This window comes from Eumetopias jubatus, unplaced genomic scaffold (genome assembly GCF_037043125.1).
Source record: "Eumetopias jubatus isolate StellerSeaLion01/CBP00866 unplaced genomic scaffold, mEumJub1_p1.0 scaffold_1, whole genome shotgun sequence".
Lineage (NCBI taxonomy): Eukaryota > Metazoa > Chordata > Mammalia > Carnivora > Otariidae > Eumetopias > Eumetopias jubatus.
This window is the reverse complement of record NW_028274807.1, coordinates 27,878,879-27,903,305: the sequence shown is the minus strand read 5'-3', so window position 1 is coordinate 27,903,305 and position 24,427 is coordinate 27,878,879. Positions and strand designations below refer to the sequence as shown.

At 35.4% G+C, this 24,427-nt stretch overlaps 1 protein-coding gene across 4 annotated transcripts in view; it reads left to right on the top strand.

The window, feature by feature from the left end:
• USP25 (ubiquitin specific peptidase 25) overlaps positions 1–24,427 on the top strand; it is a 126,500-nt gene that overhangs the window by 3,756 nt on the left and 98,317 nt on the right. For all 4 annotated transcript variants that reach the window (XR_015768425.1, XM_028113855.2, XM_088024217.1 and 1 more), the window contains exons 2-3: positions 20,219–20,296; positions 23,485–23,629. Coding sequence is in view for 3 of the 4 variants with exons in the window: in XM_028113855.2 (XP_027969656.1) it covers positions 20,219–20,296; positions 23,485–23,629 (223 nt within the window). In the remaining variant the exon portion in view is untranslated. The remainder of the gene's footprint in view (positions 1–20,218; positions 20,297–23,484; positions 23,630–24,427) is intronic.

Sequence of the window (24,427 nt, the reverse complement as noted above, 5' to 3'; positions counted from 1 at the left end):
TAAAAGGGAGGTTCTTTGGTACTAAATAGTTGATTAAGTTGTTGTTAGCATAAGACTTGGTTTGGGCAGAGACGGGATCCAGCTGCTTATTTCCTTATTCCTCCATCTCACCTAATTTTGATTTGTATACTAACATTGTATCCAGCTGCCTTAATGAAGTCTCATCAGTTTTAATAAATATTCTGTTGATTTTCTTTAATATTCTATGTATATAGTTCATGTCATTTGCAAGTAATTCTCACTCTGACTTATTCCTTGTTAATACTTCTTTTTTCATTTTTTTATTGCCTTAGCTAAGATTACAGAATACTGCTAGGATTAGTGTTAGTTTCTGTTATGTATTGTTTCATTATGATATGGAGATTTCCTTACAGTCTTAATGTTTTGAAATAAGATTTAGATGTTAATTCTTTATAAAATGCCTTTTTCTTTTTCCTGGTTCAATGACCGATGTGCTAATTTGTATGTGAAAAATAAACACAAAAATTGTAATAGATAACATATGGAATATGTTATATATACCTATATTAAGGAATTGTGCTTAGATTTTTTTAAAACTTTTTATTCATTTAATCTTCCCAAATTATTAGGTGAGCACTGTTTTGTTTTGTTTTTGTTTTTGTTTTCCTGCATGTTGTGGTTGAGGAAACAGTGTTAGAGAAGAACTGAAGGAACATTTCATTGCTGGTATGTGTTGGGGGTAGAATTTAAATTCAGGGTCATGAGACTCATGGGCTCTTAACCATTATGTTGTATTGCTTTCTGGTAAAATCTCATGTAGTCATGATGCCGCCAAATTCAATATACTAAATTTTAATCTGGATTTTAGTATCTGTATTCTTAAATGAGATTGGTTACATAGTTTGCTTTTGTGCATATGGGCTATCAAGGTAAGGTTAGCTCATAAAATCATTAGAAAGCTTTTTAGGTTTTCCTTTGCTTTTGGAATTGTTTAGTATAGAATTAGGTTAAATCATTCAAAATTGGTGGTATTTAGCCATGTTTTATTGTTTAACCTCAGTACTTATTACTTTGAAGATTTGGTGAATATGACTATAGAAGCTGACCATTTATCTGAGCAAGTTTTAGATAAGCTTTCCACATTTTGACAATTAACATTTTAGGTTTTCTATCTCTTCCGGAGTCATTTTAAAAAAATGTTTATAGATTTAGATTTGATTTCATTTAGATGTATATGTATGTATGTATGTCAGTATGTATAGGTCTGATGTTTTCTCTTAAATCTATGTAGATAGATTCCATTCTTATTCCTGACTGTTTTGTTTTGTTTTCAGTAATGTTTGCCAGATGTTTATCTATTTTACTGGTCTTTTCAAAATCCAGTTCTTTGTTTCATTTATAAGTTCTGTTTATCTTCTAACTTACTAATTTTTGCTTTTGTATTTAGTATTTCCACCTTTCTACTTTCTTTTTGGGTCACTGTTGTTGCTCTTTTTGTACGTGAATTCAACATTTAGTGAGTTTCCAATCGTGTTAATAAGCATTTTCGGCTGTGGGTTTTCATCTGATTTTGTTTGGGATTTGATTTCATTTTTATTTCATTGTTTAAAAGTTTTTTTTTTTCTGGCATACTTCCTAAGATGTTGCATTTTTTAAATTCTTGATTTTTAGTCTCAGTGTACTGTTTAGAAAACATGATTTGTAATAGTTTTAGAAATAAGATTTTCTTATGACTGTGAGATTTTAATGAGCATATGGAAAGGATGTGTATTTGAAAGTTAGAGTTCTATATTTATACATTAAATGAACACTTATAGTGTGATTTGAATATTTCATGTTTTTTCCCCTGTCTTTTAAATTCTGAGAGATGTTGATGTAATTTTAATGTAGTTTCATCAAATTCTTTTTATTTCTAATGGATCTAATCTAAACTTTTGTGCTTTTGCTAGTCTTTTAGTAGGATTTCGTCATTTATGTATATGGTGGTCACTGATAAAGATAATTATTTTGTCATCTGAGTTTCTATTTATTAGTTTTGTTTTGCCCACTCAGTTTTGATGGATTGATAGAGTTTTCATGTATCACCTCCCCCACCCTTGCCTCTTTATATCTGTATCTATGATTAGTAAATCTCTTTCTCTTTTCTACTCTTAATTTTAAACAAATATATATCTAAGCATATTTTTCTGATAGTGTCAGAATGAATAGTTTTCTCTCTTTCCATCTGTCCCCAGTAAGAAAGACTTTTTAGCATATTTTTATTTACAACATTCCTGATTTTGTTGGGTTAATATGGAATTGTATTCTAAATGATGGCATTTTAAATTTCTTAAGATACACCTTACATCAAAAATGTTACTTGTGTTATAGACACATTACTAGCCAATTAGTTTTTAAAAATTAGGTATTTCTTTTAACTATATATTTTTCTGGCATACTTAATACTGTTTGATGTTACTCTACTTCTTTTTTTGTAGATAAGTTGTTAACTCTTTGTGTAAGCTTGTAAGATTTCCTCTTTGGTTTTAGAATCCAGAAATTGTGTGTGTGTGTGTGTGTGTGTGTGTGTGTGTGTGTGTGTGTGTATCTTCTTAACAGTTCTGCCTAGGATTTTTGGTCTGAAATTTTCATGTTCTCAGGAAAAAGATGTATATTTTAAAATTATTGTTTCTACTCTATTCCTTCTCTCCTGCTCTCCTGTAATGACATTATTTGAATATTAGATACCATTCATCTCTCTTATTTGCTACAAATTTTATTTTATAATTTCTTTCTCTCCCTTTTTGTCCTATATGTTAGATAAACTTTTAGTTTGATTGTACAAATTATTATTTTTTTAATGCTAGTTCTAGATGTACTACTTCCATAGGTGGTCATATACTTTTTTGAGGGTTTGTTTTAATAATCTGCATTTTAGTTGTGAAATACACAGAATTGAATTAATCATAACTACTGATTTATGATCAGCTGTCCATGCAAATATGTTTTCATTTATTTATGAAATTGCTTAACTTTTAATAATACTCATGAATTTTTACTTTTTAATAACAAACACATGAATCATATTTAAAACAAACCTATAACTTTGAAAGTAACCTGTATCTAACCAAATAGTCTCATTTTCATTTCCATCCCTCTGTTATCATTTGAGATTGTAATCGTCTTGAATCCTGTGTTTATCCTCCCTTTGATTTCCTTCTTATTGCAGCTCTATGAATTCTTGAAGGTGTATATTTTTAATTTTCATTGTTTTAACTTTAAAAACTTTTTTCTACCTTGATAGCTAAAATATACTCATCTATCTTTTCTGAGAGTTTTAAAGTTATGTTTGCAACACTTAGACCTTATTCCATCTTCAGTTGCTTTTTGTAACAGGTGTGAGGTGGGGATCCAATTTAATTTTTATTATATATGATTTTTTGTTTTGTTGTTAATTTTACCTCATTGAAAAGTTAATGCTCTCCCCCATTGAACTGACATGCCATTTTTATCCTACACAAAAGTTTTCACATGATGCTCTTTTTCCCCTTGTTCTGTCTTTTGTTTCATCGTTCATTTGTCAATACTATCCTGTCTTCATTGTTGTAGCTTCGTAATAATCTCTAGCATTGGAAAAGTAAGTTGGCTTTTCTTCTTCCAACGTGTCATGACACTATTTTCCTTAGAAATGTTAGAATAATCTTACCAAGTCCTCTAAAAAAAAACCCTTGAGTTTTTTATTAATTCAAGTGACCGTATAGACCACTTTGGGATCATTAAAATATTTATGGTATTGAGTCTTTCTATCCACTAACAGAGTATACTTCTTTTATTTAAGTCTCCTTTAATATCTCTTCAATTTATAATTTTAACTGTAGAATTTCTGTGCATCTATTTTAGATAGTTGGTAATTTCTGATAATAATTATATGTTGCTTTAAAATATTTACTGTTACTGGTGTGTACACATGCAACTGGCTTTTGTATATTGATCTTATATCTAGCCATCTTGCTAAACTTTTCTATTTTAATACTTTTCCAGTGATGATTTTGGATTTTCTGTGTAAAAGATTATATCATGAATAAATTATGACGGTTTTATTTATTTCTAATTTTTATGCCTGTAATTTCATTTTTTTCTTACTGTACTAGGTAAGACTTCTAATAAATGTTTATTAGAAGTGATGATAATGGATATTATCTTACTACTGATTTTAAAGGACAGTTCCCTACTTTGGTACCTCCTGAGTTTTTAAAGTATTTACATGCGTTAGCTGTATGAACTTACATGTTATAAAAAGGTTTCTATTTCTAAAGAACTAAAGAATATTGTAGTATTTGAAGTTTTGATGTGTGCCTGTACCTTTTTCCTTTGAGTCCTGGTGACTCGTGAAAGTTTCACTCCAGGCCCCCCTGGGTAGGTGGGGAGATAGTTGGTTTGTCAGTTACTTCTCTGTCATCCTACCTCCTATAAAATCAGACATGGTGAGTATGGTATCATAGCTTACAATAATCATTAGTGTACATAATATATGAAAGACCAAATTTGGCTTGTGAAAGCCATTTTGGAATGTTACTATGGGATGTGGCTAAGTAGATGAAGTGAAAGTTGAACTTATGAAAAGACCCCGTATGTTTATTTTGGCAAACTTGTACTAATTTTCAAGAATATTCTCCTTGTCTCAGGATATCTTGTTTTGTACATATGATTGGTAATTTTTGAAAGTTTTTTCCTTTTCTTCCTTCAGTTAACTGTCTCAGTACAGTCTGCTTTTTAAAGATTACTTGCTCTTAATATTTACAAATGTCCAGCAATATTTTCCTTGTCTTTTTAGCCTTGTTGATATAGGTTTAGACCAGAGTTTCTTTGGTTTGTGGACTATTCATTTCCTGTAGAGCTTGCCAAAACTGTAGAATTCTGTCCCTCACCTCAGACTTACAGTTTCAAGCCCAAAGGTTGGACTAGTGCATTCTTAACAGGAATCCCAAATGGTTCTTCTGTACTTAAAGTTTGAGGACCACTGGTTGAAATTAATTTAGTATTCTTAGAGATGAGAATGCTTCAGCACTTGTGTAAATTGACTGCAGGGCTCCTTCAGGGGTTGAATTATTGCAATACACCCAATTTAACAGTGGAGCAGTCTTCGGACATACAGGCTTTCTTCTGTTTCACTTGTTTCTCCCCATCAGTACACTGATATGCTTTCCTGTTGTAAGGGTAATGCCTCCTGCCTCAGGCTTTCATGGCCAACATCTGTATGGAAACCCAAAGCTTCAGATGCATAGATGGGACATTTGCCCACCTACCCCCAACCTTAGTAGGGCAGATTTAGTCTTTCTATTAATTGACTCATACATCAAGGAGTGGGGAAACAATTGTACATGCTAAGGTTTCAGTGTTCCTGTTTTTCTTCTTTTTGGGGTGTGTAGTGTGTATGAATCATTTTCTAAATGTGTGTGTGTGTGTGTGTGTGTGTGTGTGTGTGTGAACCAAAGTATATGAAAGCTTATGTATTCCTTAAAGAAATACAATAACATTACTACCTTTTGTACCACCCTAGACATAAAATAGAGCATCCTTTTATTCTAGAAATTTCCTTTGTGCCTCACTCAGCCTGTCCCTTCCTTCCACATCCCACTAATTGCTGTCTTTACTTTTCCAAGTTAATGTTACTGTGGTATAATTTATAAAAAATAAAAAACACCTATGTTAAAGTATATAATTAGATAAATTTTATAATTTAAATTTTATAATTAGATAAACTCCAAAAGATACCCTTGTGTCACCCTTTCTGTTTAGTATCGCCACACTCCTATTCCAGGTAAGCATGGATCTGATTTCTATCACTACAGGCCAGTTTTGGTTGTCTTAGGTCTTCACATAAATGGAATCTTAAAATTCCTTTTTTTTTTTTTTGCTTTTGACTTTTTTTTCTCAGCAAAATGCTTTTGAGATTGAGCCACATTATTGCATGTGTTAGTAGTTCCTTTTTAGTGCTGAGTAATATTTCACTATATGAATATTACAAACTGTGTGAACATATTTCTGTTGGTGGGCTGTTGGGTTTTTTCCAGCTATTGGCCCTTATAAGTGATATTGTTACATGTACATTTGTAAGTAGGTCTTTGAGGAGACATATTTGCATTTCTCTTGGTCAAACACAGAGGAATAAAATTATTATAAAAGATTGCTACATGGTTATTTTACTATCCTACATTACCATCAGCAGTGTGTGAGAGTTAAAGTTAGTCTGCTTTTTTGTCAACACTTGATATTGTTAACTTTTATGTTTTAGGCATTTTAGTGAGCATGTAAGTGGTACTTCATTGTGGTATTGATTTATATTTCCGTAACGACTAGTGGTTTTAAACATTTTTTCATGTGCTTTTTGGCCATTTTTGGAGGATTTTTAAATATTGCTTCTCATATACAATTGATCCTTGAACAGTGTGGGGGCTGGGACACTGACCCTCCCCTTCCCATGCAGTCAAAAATCTGTATATACCTTTTGACTCTCCCAGAATTTAACTACTAATGGCCTACTATGACTGGAAGCCTTACTGGTAATATAGTCAATTAATACATATTTTGTATGTTGTATGTATTCTCTATTGCATTCTTACAATAAAGTAAGCTAGAGAAAAGAAAATGTCAGGGTGCCTGGGTGGCTCAGTCGGTTGTCTGCCTTCGGCTCAGGTCATGATCCCAGGGTCCTGGGATCGAGCCCCACATCGGGCCCTCTGCTCAGCGGGAAGCCTACTTCTCCCTCTCCTCCCCACTCCTGCTCTCTGTGCCTATGTCTGTTCTCTCAGATAAATAAATAAAATCCTTTTTTTAAAAAAAGAAAATGTTATTCAAATCAAAAGGAAGAGAAAATACATTGGCAGTGCTGTAGTGTATTTAATAAAAAGAAGTCGTGTATACGTGGACTTGCACAGTTCAAACCTATATTGTTCAAAGGTCAACTGTTTTATCCAGTTTTACATTCTTACAGGACCAGCAATAATAGTAGCTACTTAATTATTCCACACCTTAAAATAGCTAAAAAGTTTTTTTTTTTTTTTAAGATTTTATTTATTTCAGGCAGACAGAGACAGTGAGAGAGGGAACACAAGCAGGGGAGTGGGAGAGGGAGAAGCAGGCTTCCCGCTGAACAGGGAGCCTGACGTGGGGCTCGATCCCAGAACCCTGGGATCATGACCTGAGCCGAAGGCAGACACTTAATGACTGAGCCACCCAGGTGCCCTGAAAATAGCTAAAAAGTTAAAGATGTTGCTAGAGGTACAACATTCTAGGAGCAAGTACTGATATGCTCATAAAACAAAATGAAACTCCACAATTTGTCCTTCATTTTATTATTTTTTAAAACACCTGTTAAAAAGGCTCAGTGCTGAAGAATGACAACCCTTTTCAGGGACGCCTGGGTGGCTCAGTTGGCTAAGTGTCTGACTCTTGGTTTTGGCTCAGGTTATGATCTCAGGATCCTGAGATCAAGCCCCCTGTCAGGCTACCTGCTCAGTGGGGAGTCTGTTTCCCCTCATTCTCTCACTTTGCTCTCCCCCCTTCGTGCTTGCTGTCTCTCTCTTTCAAATAAATCTTTAAAAAAATATAGAAAATCCTTTATGCCTCAAACTAACATTAAATTAATGTCTTTGATAATTGTACACACAAGAGAAATCTTTGTGGTGTATTTTTTGTTCTACAGGGTACAAAATATTTTAACATTGTAGTTGGTTTGGAAATTTGGAAAGAACTTGGAGGACCAATGGTAGGTGGGCTGAACAGTGGAGAGGTAAGCATTTGGGTCAGAAGGACTTTTCTTAACTGTTTTTGGTCCATGGGAGAACAAGAAAGAAGAGCCTGTTTTGAACCGGAAAAGGAAACAGCTCATACTTGCTGGGATTTTGTTGGTGCTGTTCAGCCTGGAAGTGGGTGAGGTGGAGGTGAGCAGTACTAGGCCTGAGGGTAGGATTGGCTGCAGAGCTGAGAGCTAGGTCCTCAGTGAAGCTGGATGTGGGGGAGCAGTGTGGAGAGAAGGACCAGGAATGAAGAAGCATTAGCAGTGAAGGTCCATTACTATGGTAACACTGGTAGAGAACCAGTGGTACACTCCTGTATACACAAGCTTATGTGTTAAAATTCATGCCAGAATACCTGCACAATCAAATATCTGGTTTCTTTGGGGTGGAGCTACAGAAACAGTTTCGAGCTGGGGTGTGGGGCTTGCTGTGTACCTTCACTGAGGCCTCTGAGCTGGTCTGGGTTTCTCATCAAGAACACCCTTGAAGTCTTCCCATGAGGCCTTAGACTGTGGAGCAGAGCAGGGCTGAGGAAGAGGATTTATTTATTTTTTTTTAAAGATTTTATTTATTTATTTGAGAAAGAGAGAATGAGAGACAGCACGAGAGGGAAGAGGGTCAGAGGGAGAAGCAGACTCCCTGCTGAGCAGGGAGCCTGATGCGGGACTTGATCCCGGTACTCCGGGATCATGACCTGAGCCGAAGGCAGTCACATAACGAACTGAGCCACGCAGGCCCCCAGAGAAAGAGGATTTAAAGGAAACTAGCAGCAGTCCAATGTCTCAGGTTTAAAATTCTCAGTTTTTAGAGAGAAGCAGCAGCTGTCTGCACAGGCCTCCTGGGGTCAGTGGATACTCTTTGTGTGTATTCTGGTCACACCGTATGGATTCTCAGAACTGACTTCTGGGCTTCTTCCCCAGTAGGACCAGGACTTCGAACCAGTGATAAGACTGCAGAACTAACAGAAAACTGTGTTTCCATTCTTGCTGGTGGCATCAGAGGAAGGGCACCCTTACACCAAGCATGTTGCAGCTCTGGCTAGATAGATGAAGGCAGCATATGAGATGGCTGGGTTCAACTCTTCGTAGGAAGCCTCGATTTCTGGGCATGTGGGAACCAGAGTAGCCACCTCAGGGCATGGGGTTCTGTGTGAGGAGGTATGCTCCCAGGTCTCTGTGAATAATGATTTTATATGGTGTTGCCATTGGCTTGCTCTTGGCCATCTTGGGGTTGGAGGTTGGTTCAGGCTCTAGCCTCAAGGTTTGCAGTTTTCTGATGGAAGCGAATGCCTTCTGTGCATTCTAAGCTGTGCCTGTGGTGATCAGGGACCTTTTACCCCATGTCCTGCTAGAATCGCTGGTGAGCTCATAGACCTCTCAGGGTTTAATGTACAAAGGGAGGGGGCTGACCAACAGAACTTTTGTTCTTCCTCTTACTCCTGCGTTAGAATTTCAGGGGGCTCTCTATAGAGAAGAGGGAGTGGGGCTATGGGAGAGTGGAGTCAAGCAGGGGGTGTGGTGGGGAGATACTGGGAACCTGCTGCCTCCATGTTTTCCTTATTGATCATGTACAAATAGTTTGTATGTTGCTGTTGAGTTGTAGGAATTTATATATTCTGAAAGTGTCTTTCATTGTATATATATATATTTTTCTAAATGTGTATGTAGCTTGTCTTTTTATTTTCAAGTCTAAGTATTTTAACGTTGATGTTCATTGTCTCGTTTTTTTTTCTTTGTAACAAGTTAGTGCTTTGACCTAATTTTTTTGAACCTTAGTTTGTAAATTTTTTTTCCTTTGTTTTCTTCTAAAATGTTTTATTAGCATTTACACTTAGGTCTGTGATCTATGTAGAATTTACTTTTGTGTGTGCTCTGAGGTGTAAGAGTCAAGGTTCATATGAAATAAATGAACCTTTGTGTTGTAGTTCATTTATACTTCTGGATATACCAGAAGCGTTCTATTGCTGATAAGTTATTCATTTACCTTCTTATGTTTATGGACCATTGAGTTTTTTTTTTTTTTTCTGTGAAATTCATATGTGTTTCTTCTTTTGGGTTGGTTTTGCCTTTTTTTTTTTTTTTTTGATTTGAAGGAGTTTGTTACAGTCTACTTTTTTTTCTTCCGCTTACGTGTTTTCCAAGTTTCTTTTCCCATTTTCAGGAGGTCTTTTTACTCTCTTTATGGTGCCCTTTCATGAATAGAAGTTTAGTTTAGTCTCATTTGTAATTAGTTTCCTTGAACTTCCATACCTGTTTTTTTTTTTTAAGATTTTATTGAGAAAGAGAGAGAGAGAGATCACAGAGGGAGAGGAAGAGGGAGAAGCAGACTTGCTGCTGAGCAGGGGACCTAATGCAGGGTTTGATCCCAGGACCCTGAGATCATGCATGACCTGAGCCAAAGGCAGACGCTTAACCGACTAAGCCACCCAGGTGCCCCCCCAAACCTTATTTTATAAAGAAATTCTCTCTTATTGCCCTCTACTGTTTTTCTCGTTTTGCCCTAGTATTTGAGTCTTATCCACTTGAATTTGAATTTTACACATTGTTTGAGTAGATGACCAAATTCACTTTTCCCCTCTGGAAAACCAGCAACTTTATTGAAAAGTTCGTCCTTCTCCCCGTTAATATTCCACCTGATGACAAGGTTTTTATTCTTGACTTGGGACCTTTCTAAAAGAAAACAGATCTTTGGGACTCTCAAAATATTTTTTTATTATAGTTTTACTGAAGTTTGCATAAATATAACTAGGCATACATTTATTATGTTCTTTTGTATGGCTTTTAATGCACTAAAAGCAAAAACCGACTAATCTAGATGTAAGCAAAGATAGAAAGTCAGTAAAATTTAGATTAACAAGGTTAACTTGACAGATGGTAGTGTTTTACAGAAGCTAACTTAAGCACTTGCAACTTCAACCAAGGAGATTAGTATATGTGTATCAGGATATTCTTGTAAGATATTATTATAAACTTTGGAAGTAGATTTTACTGCTGTTGTCATCCACATTACTTTAGTGACTCTGTTAGTTGATAGCCATTGTCTTAGAGTGGTGTTCTCAGCCTTTTGTGTTGTAAAATCTTCACAGATGTACCTCGATGTTTGATCACACTTTAAAGTATTTTTGTCTTTTTATTTTTATTTTTTGCTAAAGCTTTGTAAAGGTAATTAATTATTGCAGTATCTTTGAAGCAGAATGTTGAACTAAACAGGTTTTGTGATTTAGTATAGAGTGGAATATACTTCCTGTGAATAAGAGGTAACAATTATAGCTTACTCTTAAGTAGTGCCCAATAAATATTATTTATTAGAACCCATGAGTACTGGGCGCCTGGGTGGCTCAGATGGTTAAGCGTCTGCCTTCGGCTCAGGTCGTGATCCCAGGGTCCTGGGATCGAGTCCCGTGTCGGGCTCCTTGCTCCTTGGGAGCCTGCTTCTCCCTCTGCCTCTCTCTCTCTGTCTTTCATGAATAAATAAATAAAATCTTAAAAAAAAAAAAAAAGAACCCATGAGTACTTTGCCTTGTGAACATATCTTAGGGCCTGGACAATCAAGAGGGTGAGATACTGCTGTGCAGTGTGAGAACTGCTTTTGCAGACACCTTGAGATAGTATTATATACTGGAGTAATAATGTGTTGTAATTATTGCTAGCTGCCTTAGGGGTTGTACTTTCTTGTGGTGAAGGTTTTAAAACTTTTCAGGTGTGCTGCCAGAAATATTTAGTATTTGAATGCATATTACAGACACAAAAATGTTGAGAATTGTTGGGTAAAAAGACAGCATGTAGGCCCAGCTAGCTATTGGGAAAGATTTCTTTGAGTATGTGAGTTTTTGCTCTGTGAACCGTCAGTACATGTATTTAAACTGTTCACATTTGGGCTATGTTGTACAGTAAAATTTGGCTGCTAATACGATGCAATGTGTTTGTACTTGTTAACTGGCGGGATTTTCTAAGGTTTAGTCTTTGCTTTTCTGCTTTCTTTCTTTGTAAGCTGTCTTTGAGAGATCATGTATTTTCTCCTATATGTTCATTACTACTAAGTTTGTATATTCAAAATTAATTAAATGTTACACCCTTACATAAACTCGTTTCAGGTTTTCAGTTGCCTTTGTACATTTCTGCTTAGATACTCGGTCATCTCATTATCATGTCCATGCATTCAATTATTATTTCTTTGTTTTAAGCAGATTGAGAAGGAAGTAATACACAGAAAGCTTATAGTTTTGTGGTGGTGGACCAGAAATGCTTATATGATATTTGAAGTTAAATAAAGTATTTATAAGATGTATTGGTAGGACGAAGAAGAGAATCTAAGAATGGGAAAGGCTTTTGTCAAGGAGGGAGTGGTTGAAATGAAAGGAAGACTACTAGATAGATTGACAGTATCATTCTAGGCAGGGAAGTCCATGAGCAAGGGAAAACAGAACAATTTGGTGCTTTCTGTTATCTACCAGTAGCTTCATGTGGCTAGATATGGTATAATAAAAAATAAGTATTTAGTCTTTTTCCCTGGCTCCTGCCACAGAGCGTCTAGAATCCTTGGAATTTACTGTCTTTTGTATACTAATGAGTTAACTCCCATTTGGGAGGCTAGGCAGCTTCAGGTGTTGGTTGTAAAAACCAACCACTTGTGATTAGAGGATTAGAATTTTCAGCCCACTCCCCAGTCCAGTGGCCAGGAGAGGGGCTGGAGATTGAGTTCAGTCACCAGTGGCCAATGATTTAGGCAATCATACACCTATGTATTTAAATCTCTAGTGCCTTCCATACTTTTAATAAGTGCTCAGTTAAAAAAAAGAAGTGCTCATTTAATGGTAGTTCTAGGCTAGAACTTAACATATGGTTAATTTTTCCTTTCCTAATTGATTTTGAGGCTTTTTCCCTTAAAAATACAGAATTACATCATTAATATATTGTCAGAATATAAAAATTGCTTTTAAGGAAGTTGTATTAATAAGGGTCCAATTAGGACACAGAAACCACACAGTAATTTGAATAGGGAAAGTTTAATATAAGGAAGTATTGACGAGTAACATATGATTGACAACAAAAATATAAAGAGAACTCTAAAGAATAATGGAAGGAGTAAATTTGGCAGAGGTCTGCCCTCAGACTGAGTTTCAGTTCTTGCTGTAGATGTTGTGATTGAAGCCCACTGGATGGGGAGGGGGGGGAGCATGTTTGCTGAGGTGCTGAAGACCGGGACATTTCTGCAGATAGCTTTGTGGGTCCGAGAAAGAAAGTCTTTTAGAGCATGTGCTTTATTAAACTTAGCACTATGTCTAGATGATTGGAGTTCCTACTAGTCCGTAGGGTGTATTATGTATGTAATTAGTATGACCAAAAACTATATTTGCTTTAACAAAGGAATTAATTGTGACACATATAGCTGTGAGGAATTATATAGTATTCTAGTTTAAGAGTTCTATGTAGAGTGTATTTATTTTGTTTTATTAGTATAAGGGATTTTATTTTTGGACTGCAAGTTTATTGTGAAAATTTAAGTGTAGAAACTAGTGATAACATGAATATATATTTTATTTAAACTTCAGATCTTATAGTTCAGAGATAATGATTTGATTCACAAAACTTTTCTTTACCCAAATGTTTTCTAGAATATAGGTACTCTAAAAACATTGGGATAATTCGGGTTTTGGAATGCATGTTCCCATAGAAACCATGTTTCATGGTGTTGGGTTTTTATTTGGCCTGGAAATACATTTAACTCTGTATGAACTTAGATTATAGTGCTGTATAACAATATTTTTGGGGATAAATGCATTTAGAATTTCTGTTTCTGATGCATTTCTGTTATCTGCCTGTTAATAAGGATGGGGGCTTCTGTTAAGGGCATGGGCAGCTGTTAGATTGGTTGAAGAGTTGGGGTGGCAGGTAAGAATACGGACTGAGGTGAAGATGGGTGGAAAAAACCAAGTATCAATTGCTCTTAGCTACCTATCTCATTTCTTTACTTTTCTTCTTCCTCTTTTTTTTTTTTTAATTTTATTATACGGGTGCTTAAGATCGTTTGTAGCCCTGGGATTTTATAAAATGATAGGGAAAATCTTTCTAAATTCAGAATTTCTGGAATATTTAAGCTTAAATGTAAATAGTGAAGAATGAAAATGCATGCCTTCAGATTTACATACCCATAGAGGTATATGATTAATTTTTTGTAATGCCAGAGTGCTGTTAACCCAAAAAGATTGAGATAAGCCTTGACTCTGTGATGTTAGAAAATACAGGATTACTCCAACCATTATGGAGTTACTGTCTAGATTATTTGCAGTTGAAAATGTCAACAATATTTTACTGTACACTCTAGGTAGACTGTAAGAGGGTGTGAAAAGTTTGTTTAGTAAGTGGACCTGATTTATGTGTGCTTCTTGTTCTGTCTCCAATAATCAGTATGTTCTTTCCTGTGGAGGAGTTCAAGGCCCATGATCTGACTTATTCCAACTTATTTCTGCAAACTTTGCAATAGTCATTTATTCAGTCAGTATTTATTGAATGCCTACCACATGCCAGACACTGTACTTGTTACCAGGAGCACATTGATTAGCAGAATATTCTGTGCTCTCTTGAGATTTAGAGTCTGGTGATTAACCATGGTATATTATTATAATCTATGGTTAAGTACCACGAGACCCTCCAACCTTAATAGAAGGCAAGTGGTATGTAAATTTGGGTTGGTAGATAAGGATAAAGAGAATGTGGAATAGATGATATCTTTTGAAATCGGTGTGATTCTAGCACAAAACTGCTCCCGTAGATTATTGGAAGAGCCTAGTGCGTGTTGGAAGGTTTTTCCCAGTGTCCTCAGTCTATTGAAGTACATTTTGTTTTGTTTTGTTTTGTTTTGTTTTGGCTTCTATAGCTGGATAGAGGCAGAGGCAGGTTTGGGACTCCCAAAGAAGCCCCATGAAGGACAGATTTATGTATTTGGAATTACCTGTCCAGGAAGTTTGGGGATATCTTGTTATTGGAAGAGATAACATGAACTAGGGCAGGTTAGTGTTATCAGGTAGATCCAGAAGGTATTTGCAAAAGTAGATATATGTATGGTTGTGTGCCTTAAAGGCAGGAGTATGATTAATTCTTTCATTGATAGGTGACTGAAATACCACATGGTGCCTAGCAATGCTTTAGTGAATGTGATCCTGAAGTTTAAGAATGCCTTGGAATTTTCTATCAAATTAGGATTTTTTCCTCTTTTTCTTAAAAAACTTGAAAGTGTTTTTAGAGGTCATTTTAGGAGTTGCCTTTTTTTTTTTTTTCCTGAGATGGAAACCTTGACTTTCTTTCTTTTGCACTTAACCAAGTTTTTAGGTATATTTGGAAATTCAGGAGCCATTGACTGACTTACGAGTCATTTGCCCCTTAATGTAGAAAGCTTTCCTGCCTTTTAGTCAGTGGTACTCCACTTTTTTGTGTGCCATTATTGAAGTATTTTACATGAAGATAGTATTGGATTTTTGCACTGATTTTTCATTTTTCACTGAATCTTTAATCTCCAAAATCAAATATAGAGAAAATATGGAAAGGGTATGGGCCATGGAATTTGAAAAACCTGTTTTCATTCCTGTCTCTCTACTTAATAATCTCTTGAAGCCTTGTTAGCCATGAAATGAGAGTGACTTTTTGGAGTGTGTGTGTGTGTGTGTGTGTGTGGGTGTGTGTGTGCATGCATGTGTGCATGTATACTCATATTGAGTGAGATTATAAACTGGAAGCACTTAAAACACTTGGCATACAGCAAGAACATAATAAATGCTTACCTTCTTTCTTTGGTCTAAGCCAGTGATTCCTCTTCTTGCATTCTCAAGAAGTTACACCAGTGTTAAATATGCTGTATATTTACCGAAACATTTAAAACGAACCCAACATTAGGTAGGGTCAACCGCGGAGGGAAAGAATTTCTGTAGAACTCTCTGATTCTTAATTTATATTGGAATTACTGATGCTTCCTTTTCCCAAAGTGTGTATAGTACTGTATTTTGCACATAGTAGGCACTTAAAGATGTAATCATGTGATAAAAATAACATTGACGAAGGAATCTGAAGGCCTGCATGAAGTCTTGGCTTGTTAGCTTATTGATTTCTGTGGTGTTTGCAGCTGCTGAATTTCTTTGAACATGGTGTCTTGCCTTTCTTGGTCTAGCAGTGTGAACAGATTGCATCCTCCTCCTTCTACTTTAGTATATAAATTCATACAAAAAAGACCTCAGAACTCAGAAAAGGAGCTCTAGAGAGGGAAGTGGGTTGGATCCATCTTGGATCCAAAGTTGCTAGTCCAGGAGGAGAGAACCCATATGCAGGACATTTTTAGTTGAGGAGCAGGGTATATGCAGACCAGAAGTGTGATAAATAGAAAGGTGCAAACCTTGAAAGAAAGACCAGGGTCTTAATTACAACAGAAATAGCAACAACAAAAACATATAATTGTAGGAAATGAAGGTGCAGGTTTTCAAAGACAGGAAAAGCACGGCTGGAAGATGCCAGTAACAAAGGAGAAGACTACAAATGAGGTGGCTTCTGTGCCATAAACTTAGAATTTTTCTCATAGCTCACCTCTTCTGATCTCTCTCCCATTTCTTGGTAACTAAACTAAGAAAATTTTTTCACCTTTTCTCCTTCCCACTCAGCCTTCTCCACCCCAGTCATTTTCTCCTCCTCGTTTCATTTTCTGTCAAAATTCATGAGATCGTGAACTATGCTAGAGATACGCCTGGATTATTTTTTTTAGATATTTAGTTGACTTTATTGTGAAAGACAACAAAACGTCAAGTTGTAGCTACAAACTATAAAATTTCCAAGACATTGCTTCTCTTTAATAAAATACTAAGTATTTTAGTAAAATCTAAATAATTTTAAATTTAAAAAATGCACTTTCTATCCGTCAACTCTGACTGTAACAGGCTACTCCAAAAATTAGTGGTGTACCAAAATACTGTCATCATGTTCACAGGTTTTTCAGGTTGGTTGGGGTGGCTCTTCTCCACGGATGCCTCATTCTTTTGGGGCAAGTGGGCTACCTAGGGCCAAGTTCTTCTTAAGGAAGTTACAGAAGTTCAGGAGGGAAGTCCAGTCATGCAAATATATTTCATATCTGCATGACTGTCTTTAATATGTCTTTTCTCAAAGCATGTCACATGGGCAAGTTCATCATCAATGCAGAAAATAAACTGTCTCTAGTGGGAGGAAGTTAAAAGTGGCAAAAGGTATGGATACAGAGATGAGAGAATTGGGAGTCTAACACAGGCTCTTGTAATCTTTTCTGAGCTTTATATTCGTGTTTACATTTTACCTTGTAGTCATTAATGTGTATACTATTTTGTGTTTCATCAGTTTAGCTTAATATGATTTTGTGAAGATAATTTCTATATAGGTTGTATATTTGCTATTAAAAAAATGCAGTTGTTTGCTTGACTCAGACTGTGCCTCTAAGTCCAGCTGTATAGAAATCATCTAAGATACTTATTAAAAATGCAGATCCCTAGCCTTTAACCCTGACCCTGCTGGAATCACAGTTTCTGGGACTGGGGCCTGAGAATCTTAATTATTATCAAACTCATCAGGTCATTCTTCTGCATATTAAAGTTTAGAACCACTTTCTTTGTGGGAGGTCATTTGTATTGTTTCCATTTTTCCAACATTATAAATAATAGCTGGTAACATTTGTATAAATGACTGATTTGGGGGAGGCATTCAATAGTCTTTCCCTGATCCATGATCAGGTAATTTGCAGTTGAGGGAAATAATGCTCCGTGTAAAGAATGGAGTTTGGAGTGCTGGTGGTGGTGAGATTATAGGAGGTATATAAAATCTTCTAAGTTTTCTGTTAAGTAAAATGAGACCTTAGATAATAAGAATTTCTGTAAAATTTTTCTACATCTTTAATGTTGTGATGTTTGGTATTGAGTAACTTAGTCATGATTCCATTGCTAGTTATCAGTACTATTTTAAATGAACAAAGGAAGGTTGGCAGGTTTAAAGAGAATTCTTTTTTTCACCTCTGTAAGTTTGACAGTTTGATTTTTTTACTCAACTATTCTTCCTGGCATTTTATATGACCTTGTTTATATACGCTATTATTTTTATTTTATTGTTAGATAGTCTTGGTTATTTCAGCTCTTTAATAAGGTTATTGGAAATGAAAAATCATTGATGGTGTGGTGGATACTGCCCATGCTTATCTAATACACATTATTTGCTTTTCCTCACAAACAGAACCTTGATTGCATTTTCAAAGTGGCTTTTTGCCTAGCTGAACAATATGTTTCCAGCCTTCTTTGCAACTATGAGTGGCCATGCAATTTTATTCTGCTCAGTGAAGCTTTAAGTGGAAGTCACTAGATAGGTCTTCTTAAAGAAGTCAGAATGTTTTGGCTTATGCCCTTTGTCTTGTGCCCTTCCTTTTATCCTACCTAGAACTTGGACGGGATGCTTGAGGATGAGACTTGGAGTGACAGACGTTTGATGAATGTCACATATAAGAGTGTTCAGTGGGAAGACAGAAGGAGCTTTAGATCTTTCTTAACATGTGGGAGGCCTTATCAGATCTGGATTGCCCACCTCCAGTCTAATTATATTAGAAAAAAGACACTGCAGTATGTTGAAGCTACTATTTAGATGGGACTCTGTTACATGTAGTTGAATATAAGTTCTAACTTACACATGTGGTTTCTGTAAAAGATATGTAGATGTACATTATCTCAAACCTGATTTTCAGATGCTTTTTATTTATTTTTTCATTTCATTTTGTAATTTGTTTAGGACCCTTCAACTCTGAAGTTATATATATTATGCATATTTAAATTGTCAAGTACAATTTGAAATGCACATTTTACAATTATAACATTAACAAATCTGTATACAGAATATTTTAAAACCTTATTTTGAAGTTTGAAGTTAATTATAAATTAAAGTTGCAAGATAGTACAAAGAACTACAACTTTTTTTTTTTTTGAACTATTTCAGAGTAAATTGCAGACATCATGCCCCTTTAAAACTTAAACACTTCAGGGTGTATTTCCTAAGGAAAAAGATATTTTCTTAAATAACTATAGTGCCGTTATCAAATTCAGGAATTTAATATTAACAGTATATTATTACTAAACAGTTCATATTTGTATTTCTCCAGTTGTCCCACTATAGCATTTAGTGTTGTACGCCACATTACATTTGATTATCAGGCCTTTTTTGTCCCCCTTAATCTGGAAACTCACTCTTTGTCTTTTATGATATAAACGTTTTAAAGATGACAGTAATTACTTTGTAAAATGTCCTTCAGTTTGGATTTGTCTGATGCTTCTGCAAGTTTAGATTCAGGTTATGCATTTTGGGCAGGAATACCATAGGTGATACTTTCGTCTTGTTGTATCGTACAATATCAGGTGGCATATACTGTCATTTTATCCCATTATTGGTAATTTTAAATTTGATTACTTGATTGAGGTGGTACTTGGCATGTTTCTTCATTATAAAGTTATATTCTTTCTCCCTTTATAATTTGTAGGAATAGAGTTTGAAACTATGTAACTATCCTGTTTTTATCAAACTTTTACCCTGTAGTTTTATCATCTATTGATTATTCTTGACTGATTTATTACTGAGATGAATGTAAAACATTTTCGAGAAAAATTTCAGCGGATCCTTTTATTCTAGTGATGCCTTCCATTTCATTTCCATTGATCTTTCTTTATTTCATGGTGCTGTCTTACAGTTTTGGGGAACTTGTTTAAAGAAATACAGAGATATAGGAAGGAACATGTTTCTTAATTAGGGATGTTCAGGGCATCGTTTGATAGTGGAATCCCATCCCTTTTTCTCTCCGACAGAGTATAATAGATCATAAAGACCAACAGATCTGAAGCAAATGAGGGCAAATGATGGGATCTTTTATGACAGATTAGAGAATGAGATGATCTTATTTTTCCTCAAATAGATCTTCGGATCCCCCATGATGTAATATACGTATCTAGTGCATGGCCTGTCCTTTGGCTTGTCTTTTTCAGACATCCTAGGTGAATGGATGCTGGCTGACCCTAGGGGCAGGGAGGAGATGCTAGAGCTGCAAGGATTTCATTCAGTGGCCTCAGCCTCTAGTGAAAGCCCAGGGGATAAAACTGTTTTCCTTAATTCTTCTAGCCTTAACTTTGTGCAAATCACTGCTTTTCTTGTGGGGAGGAATAAATTAGGCAGTGAATAGGCCAGAAACTGGTTAATCAGTAAGACTCCTTGGGAAGTGATGTAGAAGTTCCCTTTTGGAAACAGGAGAATGGAGTAGGGCTCCCCACAGCATGGTTTCTTCCTAAAATAGTGAAATTTGTTAAGTCTTTGTCGAGTTCTATATTTTTTCTTCTCTGTACTAGTTTGTGTTTTCTTTTCTTTTTTTTTTAACCCAAAGGTCATTTATTTTCTTATTCTTAATATATTTTCAGAATTTAAAGTGTAATGATTTCGTTTTTTTTCCTCTAGCACCAGCAGACATTTTTGAATCAGCTGAGAGAAATCACTGGGATTAATGATGCCCAGATACTACAGCAAGCCTTGAAGGTATGGCCTCTGTTTCATGGCATACAGTTTAAGTTGTACCCTCATCTCTACTGTCTACCATGTTTGAAAGGTTTTTAGTTACATTTTGTGGTGTAGTAATAGAGATATAGGAAAGAACTTTTATAATGTAAGAGCCTTACTTAGGGTGTAATTTTGAGCATGTTAGTTTTCAGCAGCCTAATGTTCTAGGATACCTTGAAGTGACAGATAATCTCCATATGGAACACTTTCATGCAAAATGGAAGGATATGAATCCAAATGCGATGGCTGATTGTACTCAAGAGCTGTGATGTTAGAATTTAAATGGGGGTAGAGAGTGGGGTGGGGTAGAGAAATACGGGGAGGGAGAAGAGGAGAGAGAAAATTAATAGAAGATAAGAAGCTTAAATTTTTCCTTCCAAGGAGAAATAAAACTTGGCTAACATTTAACTAATTACACCTTACGAACATTCAGTAGCAAGCTGGTTAGTATATGCAGTAAATAAAATGCATCGTTTTGGTTGCATCTTCTGTTCCCTCATTTTCACATGGAGAAACTCAGATGGATATGCCCACTGAAAAAGATCAAGAGAATAAAAGATGTTTAAGAACTAGAACTGCAGGGGCACCTGGGTGGCTCAGTTAAACCTCCAACTCTTGATTTCAGCTCAGGTCATGATCTCAGGGTCCTGAGATCCAGCCCTGCCTTGGGCTCATTGCTCAGTGGGGAGTCTGTTTGAGATTCTCTCTCTCCCTCCCCCCCAACTCCACCTTGCTCTCTCTCTTATAAATAGGATATAAATAAATCTTAAAAAAAAAAGAACTAGAACTGCATTTTAAAGTTATTTCTGTATTGCTACTAAAGGCTAACAGCAATATAGTATTTTTGCTGTTGTAAGGCATACATACAACTTCAGTCCTTCGGAACTTACTCCATGATACGAGTTTAATTATGTAATTTTTGATTCCTAGCCAAAAGTTCTTCATTTGTTTCTAGAAATAATCATATCTTTTAGATGATTGTAATCATGATAATAATCACTGGCGGTTATTAAGCTCCTGTAGTACTAGGCGCTACTCTAAGTGGCTAACACCTCCTTGTAACTCTACTGAGGAAGCTGTGGTATGTGGGTGAGCTGGAAGAGAAACCGAGCAGCCTGGTCCTGGGGTGGCACACTTAATTTCCACTTTTACTGCAAGCTTTGCTTCATTTTTTTTTTCCTATCAGGAAAATGATGAAACAGTGCTGTTTAGAGCATTAATGCAGGGTTGATGAAGCAACTCTTAAGTATTTGGAGAGGAAGCAAAAATGTCAGACCTCATTTTTTATGATTATAACATTTAGATGATTGTTAGTCCTTTCCTTATTCTGATAAGTATGACTCAGTCACTCCATGTCTGTTTTCAGAAAGTGCCTTTACCATTCTATATCTCTGAGTGTGAGGCTATACCCAAGGTAATCCTTGTCAGGGCAAGTTTGGGGAATTCACTTTTCTTTTTTTTTTTTTTAACTTGGGAAACATGTAAAATATGTTTAATTAAATGAACATAAAGAGTTAATCAAATGAACTGTTGTCCACATTTTCTTTGAGTTAAGTTGTGTGCTATAGTTTTTTGTTTTTTTTTTAACTTTGGTTTCATTTACCAGTAGTCGGTAGGGTGGGGGGTCAGTGTACTTAAACCTTAACCATTACCCAGTATAAATTTGTAAGGTGTTTAATAATGAGTTCACTTTCTCAGTAATGCACTGACGAGAAACACCATGCTGTTGATTGATTTCAGTAGTTTTATTTTAAAAATCTATTTTTAGCCCTCCAAAGTAAGTGATCTGTCTCCAAGTTGTGTAAATCCCTGTTGTATTCAGTTTATTATTATTATATGAGGTAGTATATAAAAAGCACTTGGCACATTTCTTGGCCCATAGTAAGTGTTCGATAAATGTAGCCATTGTTACTGCACATTACTCTACAGCTGTTTTACTTATCCAGCTACAGATTATATTATACCCATATTTCTGGTGAGTCATTTAAGAGTCTTCTAATGGTTGTGATATAAAGTTTAAAGCAGTGGTGCTTTTCCAACTGCACTCTTACTTTTTTCTCTCTTCCCTGGCTAACGATAATTGGAGTTGGGGTGGGTTGGGGACCTCATTCTTCCAGTTGCTCAGGTTTCAAATCTTGGAATCATCCTCATCTTTCTCCTTCTATCACCTCTCACATTTAATGCGATGTTGGACTCTCTGCCTTAGCCCTTTCTTTCCTATAGTCTATTCTCAACACACAGCCAGAGTGATCTCTTTAAAATGTAAGTCATACCATGTCATTTCTGTCCAAAACCCTCCACTGGCTTCCTATTACAGTCTCTGTGTATGCTAAAGTTCATGAGGCCTGCATAGTCTTAGGTGTTGGCCTTCTGTTACAAAGATCACTTCATTATTAATATCTGGGCTTCCTAATGTTTCAATTAGCTGTCCCGGAACTACTGTTGTATTTATTATTAACTCTACAGAGAATAAAGAGAACTGGTTATGTCTCTTCTCATTATTTTGCTGTTAAAAAATTCTTGGTTTTCAAGCATCTGCTTTCTTCTAAATTAACTTCAGAATAATTTTGTCCAGATATGCTTTTGATGAGAACTATGTTAAATTTATATACTTAATTTGGGTAGGATTGTCATCTTGACAGGATTGAGTATTTCTGTCTGGTTCTGTGTGTCTCTCTGTACTATCAAGCTTCGGAATGTTTTGCTGTTTTCTGCGTACAAGTCTGACATTTGCTTAAGGTTGCCTGTAGGTGTGCATTCAGCATCCATATTAAAGTTTATAGTTGTTCTTTGCAGAAGTACTGTTTTAAATATTCATTCTCATCCTTTTGTATGGCAAGTTCCAAAAAACATTTTTTAGTTTATTTGTTTAGAAGCATAAGTTTTGTGATTGACTTTTGTTAAGGAGAAATGAAAGTAATGGGAAACTAAGAAATTATAGACTTGATTCTTATAATAGTAGTCATAATAGAAAAAGGAATTACTATTAATAGAATATACTTTGTTTATGATGAGTTTGTAAAATTAGGATCACATAGAATGATTTCAAATCTAAAAGTGATTTTTGCTATTAAGTATTAGTTGCTGTGGAGAAACTTAAATAAATCATGTGGGAATGTATGGAAGTTATTCCAAAATGTTTGATGTTCCATTCTTGATATTTGAAGGATAGTAATGGAAACTTGGAATTAGCAGTGGCTTTCCTTACTGCAAAGAATGCCAAGACCCCTCAGCAGGAGGAGACAACTTACTACCAAACATCACTTCCTGGCAATGATAGATACATCAGTGTGGGAAGCCAAGCAGACACAAGTAAGTTTACTTCTCTTTCTTAATATTTTAGTAAGAATGTAATGAAAAACTTCCCTTGGGAATATATTTTGTTTAAGCAGAGGTGAAGGACAAAGAACCACTTCACTTTAACCTTGGTTCAAAGTGTAGTTGAAAAGAGTATATGTTTTTATTAGCTGCATTATTTTCTCCAGTTCAGGCGTAAAAGATTGTATTTGAGTTACGTATCCTTTCATAGAGCATTTCATTTAGTATTCATTGTTTTGAGCTATAGAACAGCTATAGGTGCTACTCATGAAAGAAACAAACATTTCCAGGATTTTATATGGGCACAAACATTTGTTTTATGGATTTTAAGTGTTGGTAGAGGCCTTAGTATTATTTTTGAAGGTAAGCTATTGTTTCTAACTACTGATAGGTTTACAACAGAATTTCCCTTCCCTCAACCCTCGCCCCTCACCAAAATGAAGATTTTAGAAAAGAGTTTATTACCATGTAACAAAATAAACACACATACACATATATACATATATATGGAAAGTTTTATGTGGGATTCTACTTTTTCTTTATAATGTGAATAGTTCTGCTTATATGTAGCGCTGAATTTTTCAAAATATGTTTAGTTACCTCTATCTCATTATGATATAGTGACTGCACTGTATAACATGTATTTATTTTATAAAAGGTATTTATTTTTATGCATTTTGTATTTGAGAAATTTGATTATTAACTTGTATTTGAAGAGAATTTCTGAAACTTTTTTTTTTTTAAGATTGTATTTTTAAGTAATCTCTGTACCCAGGATGGGATTTGAACTCA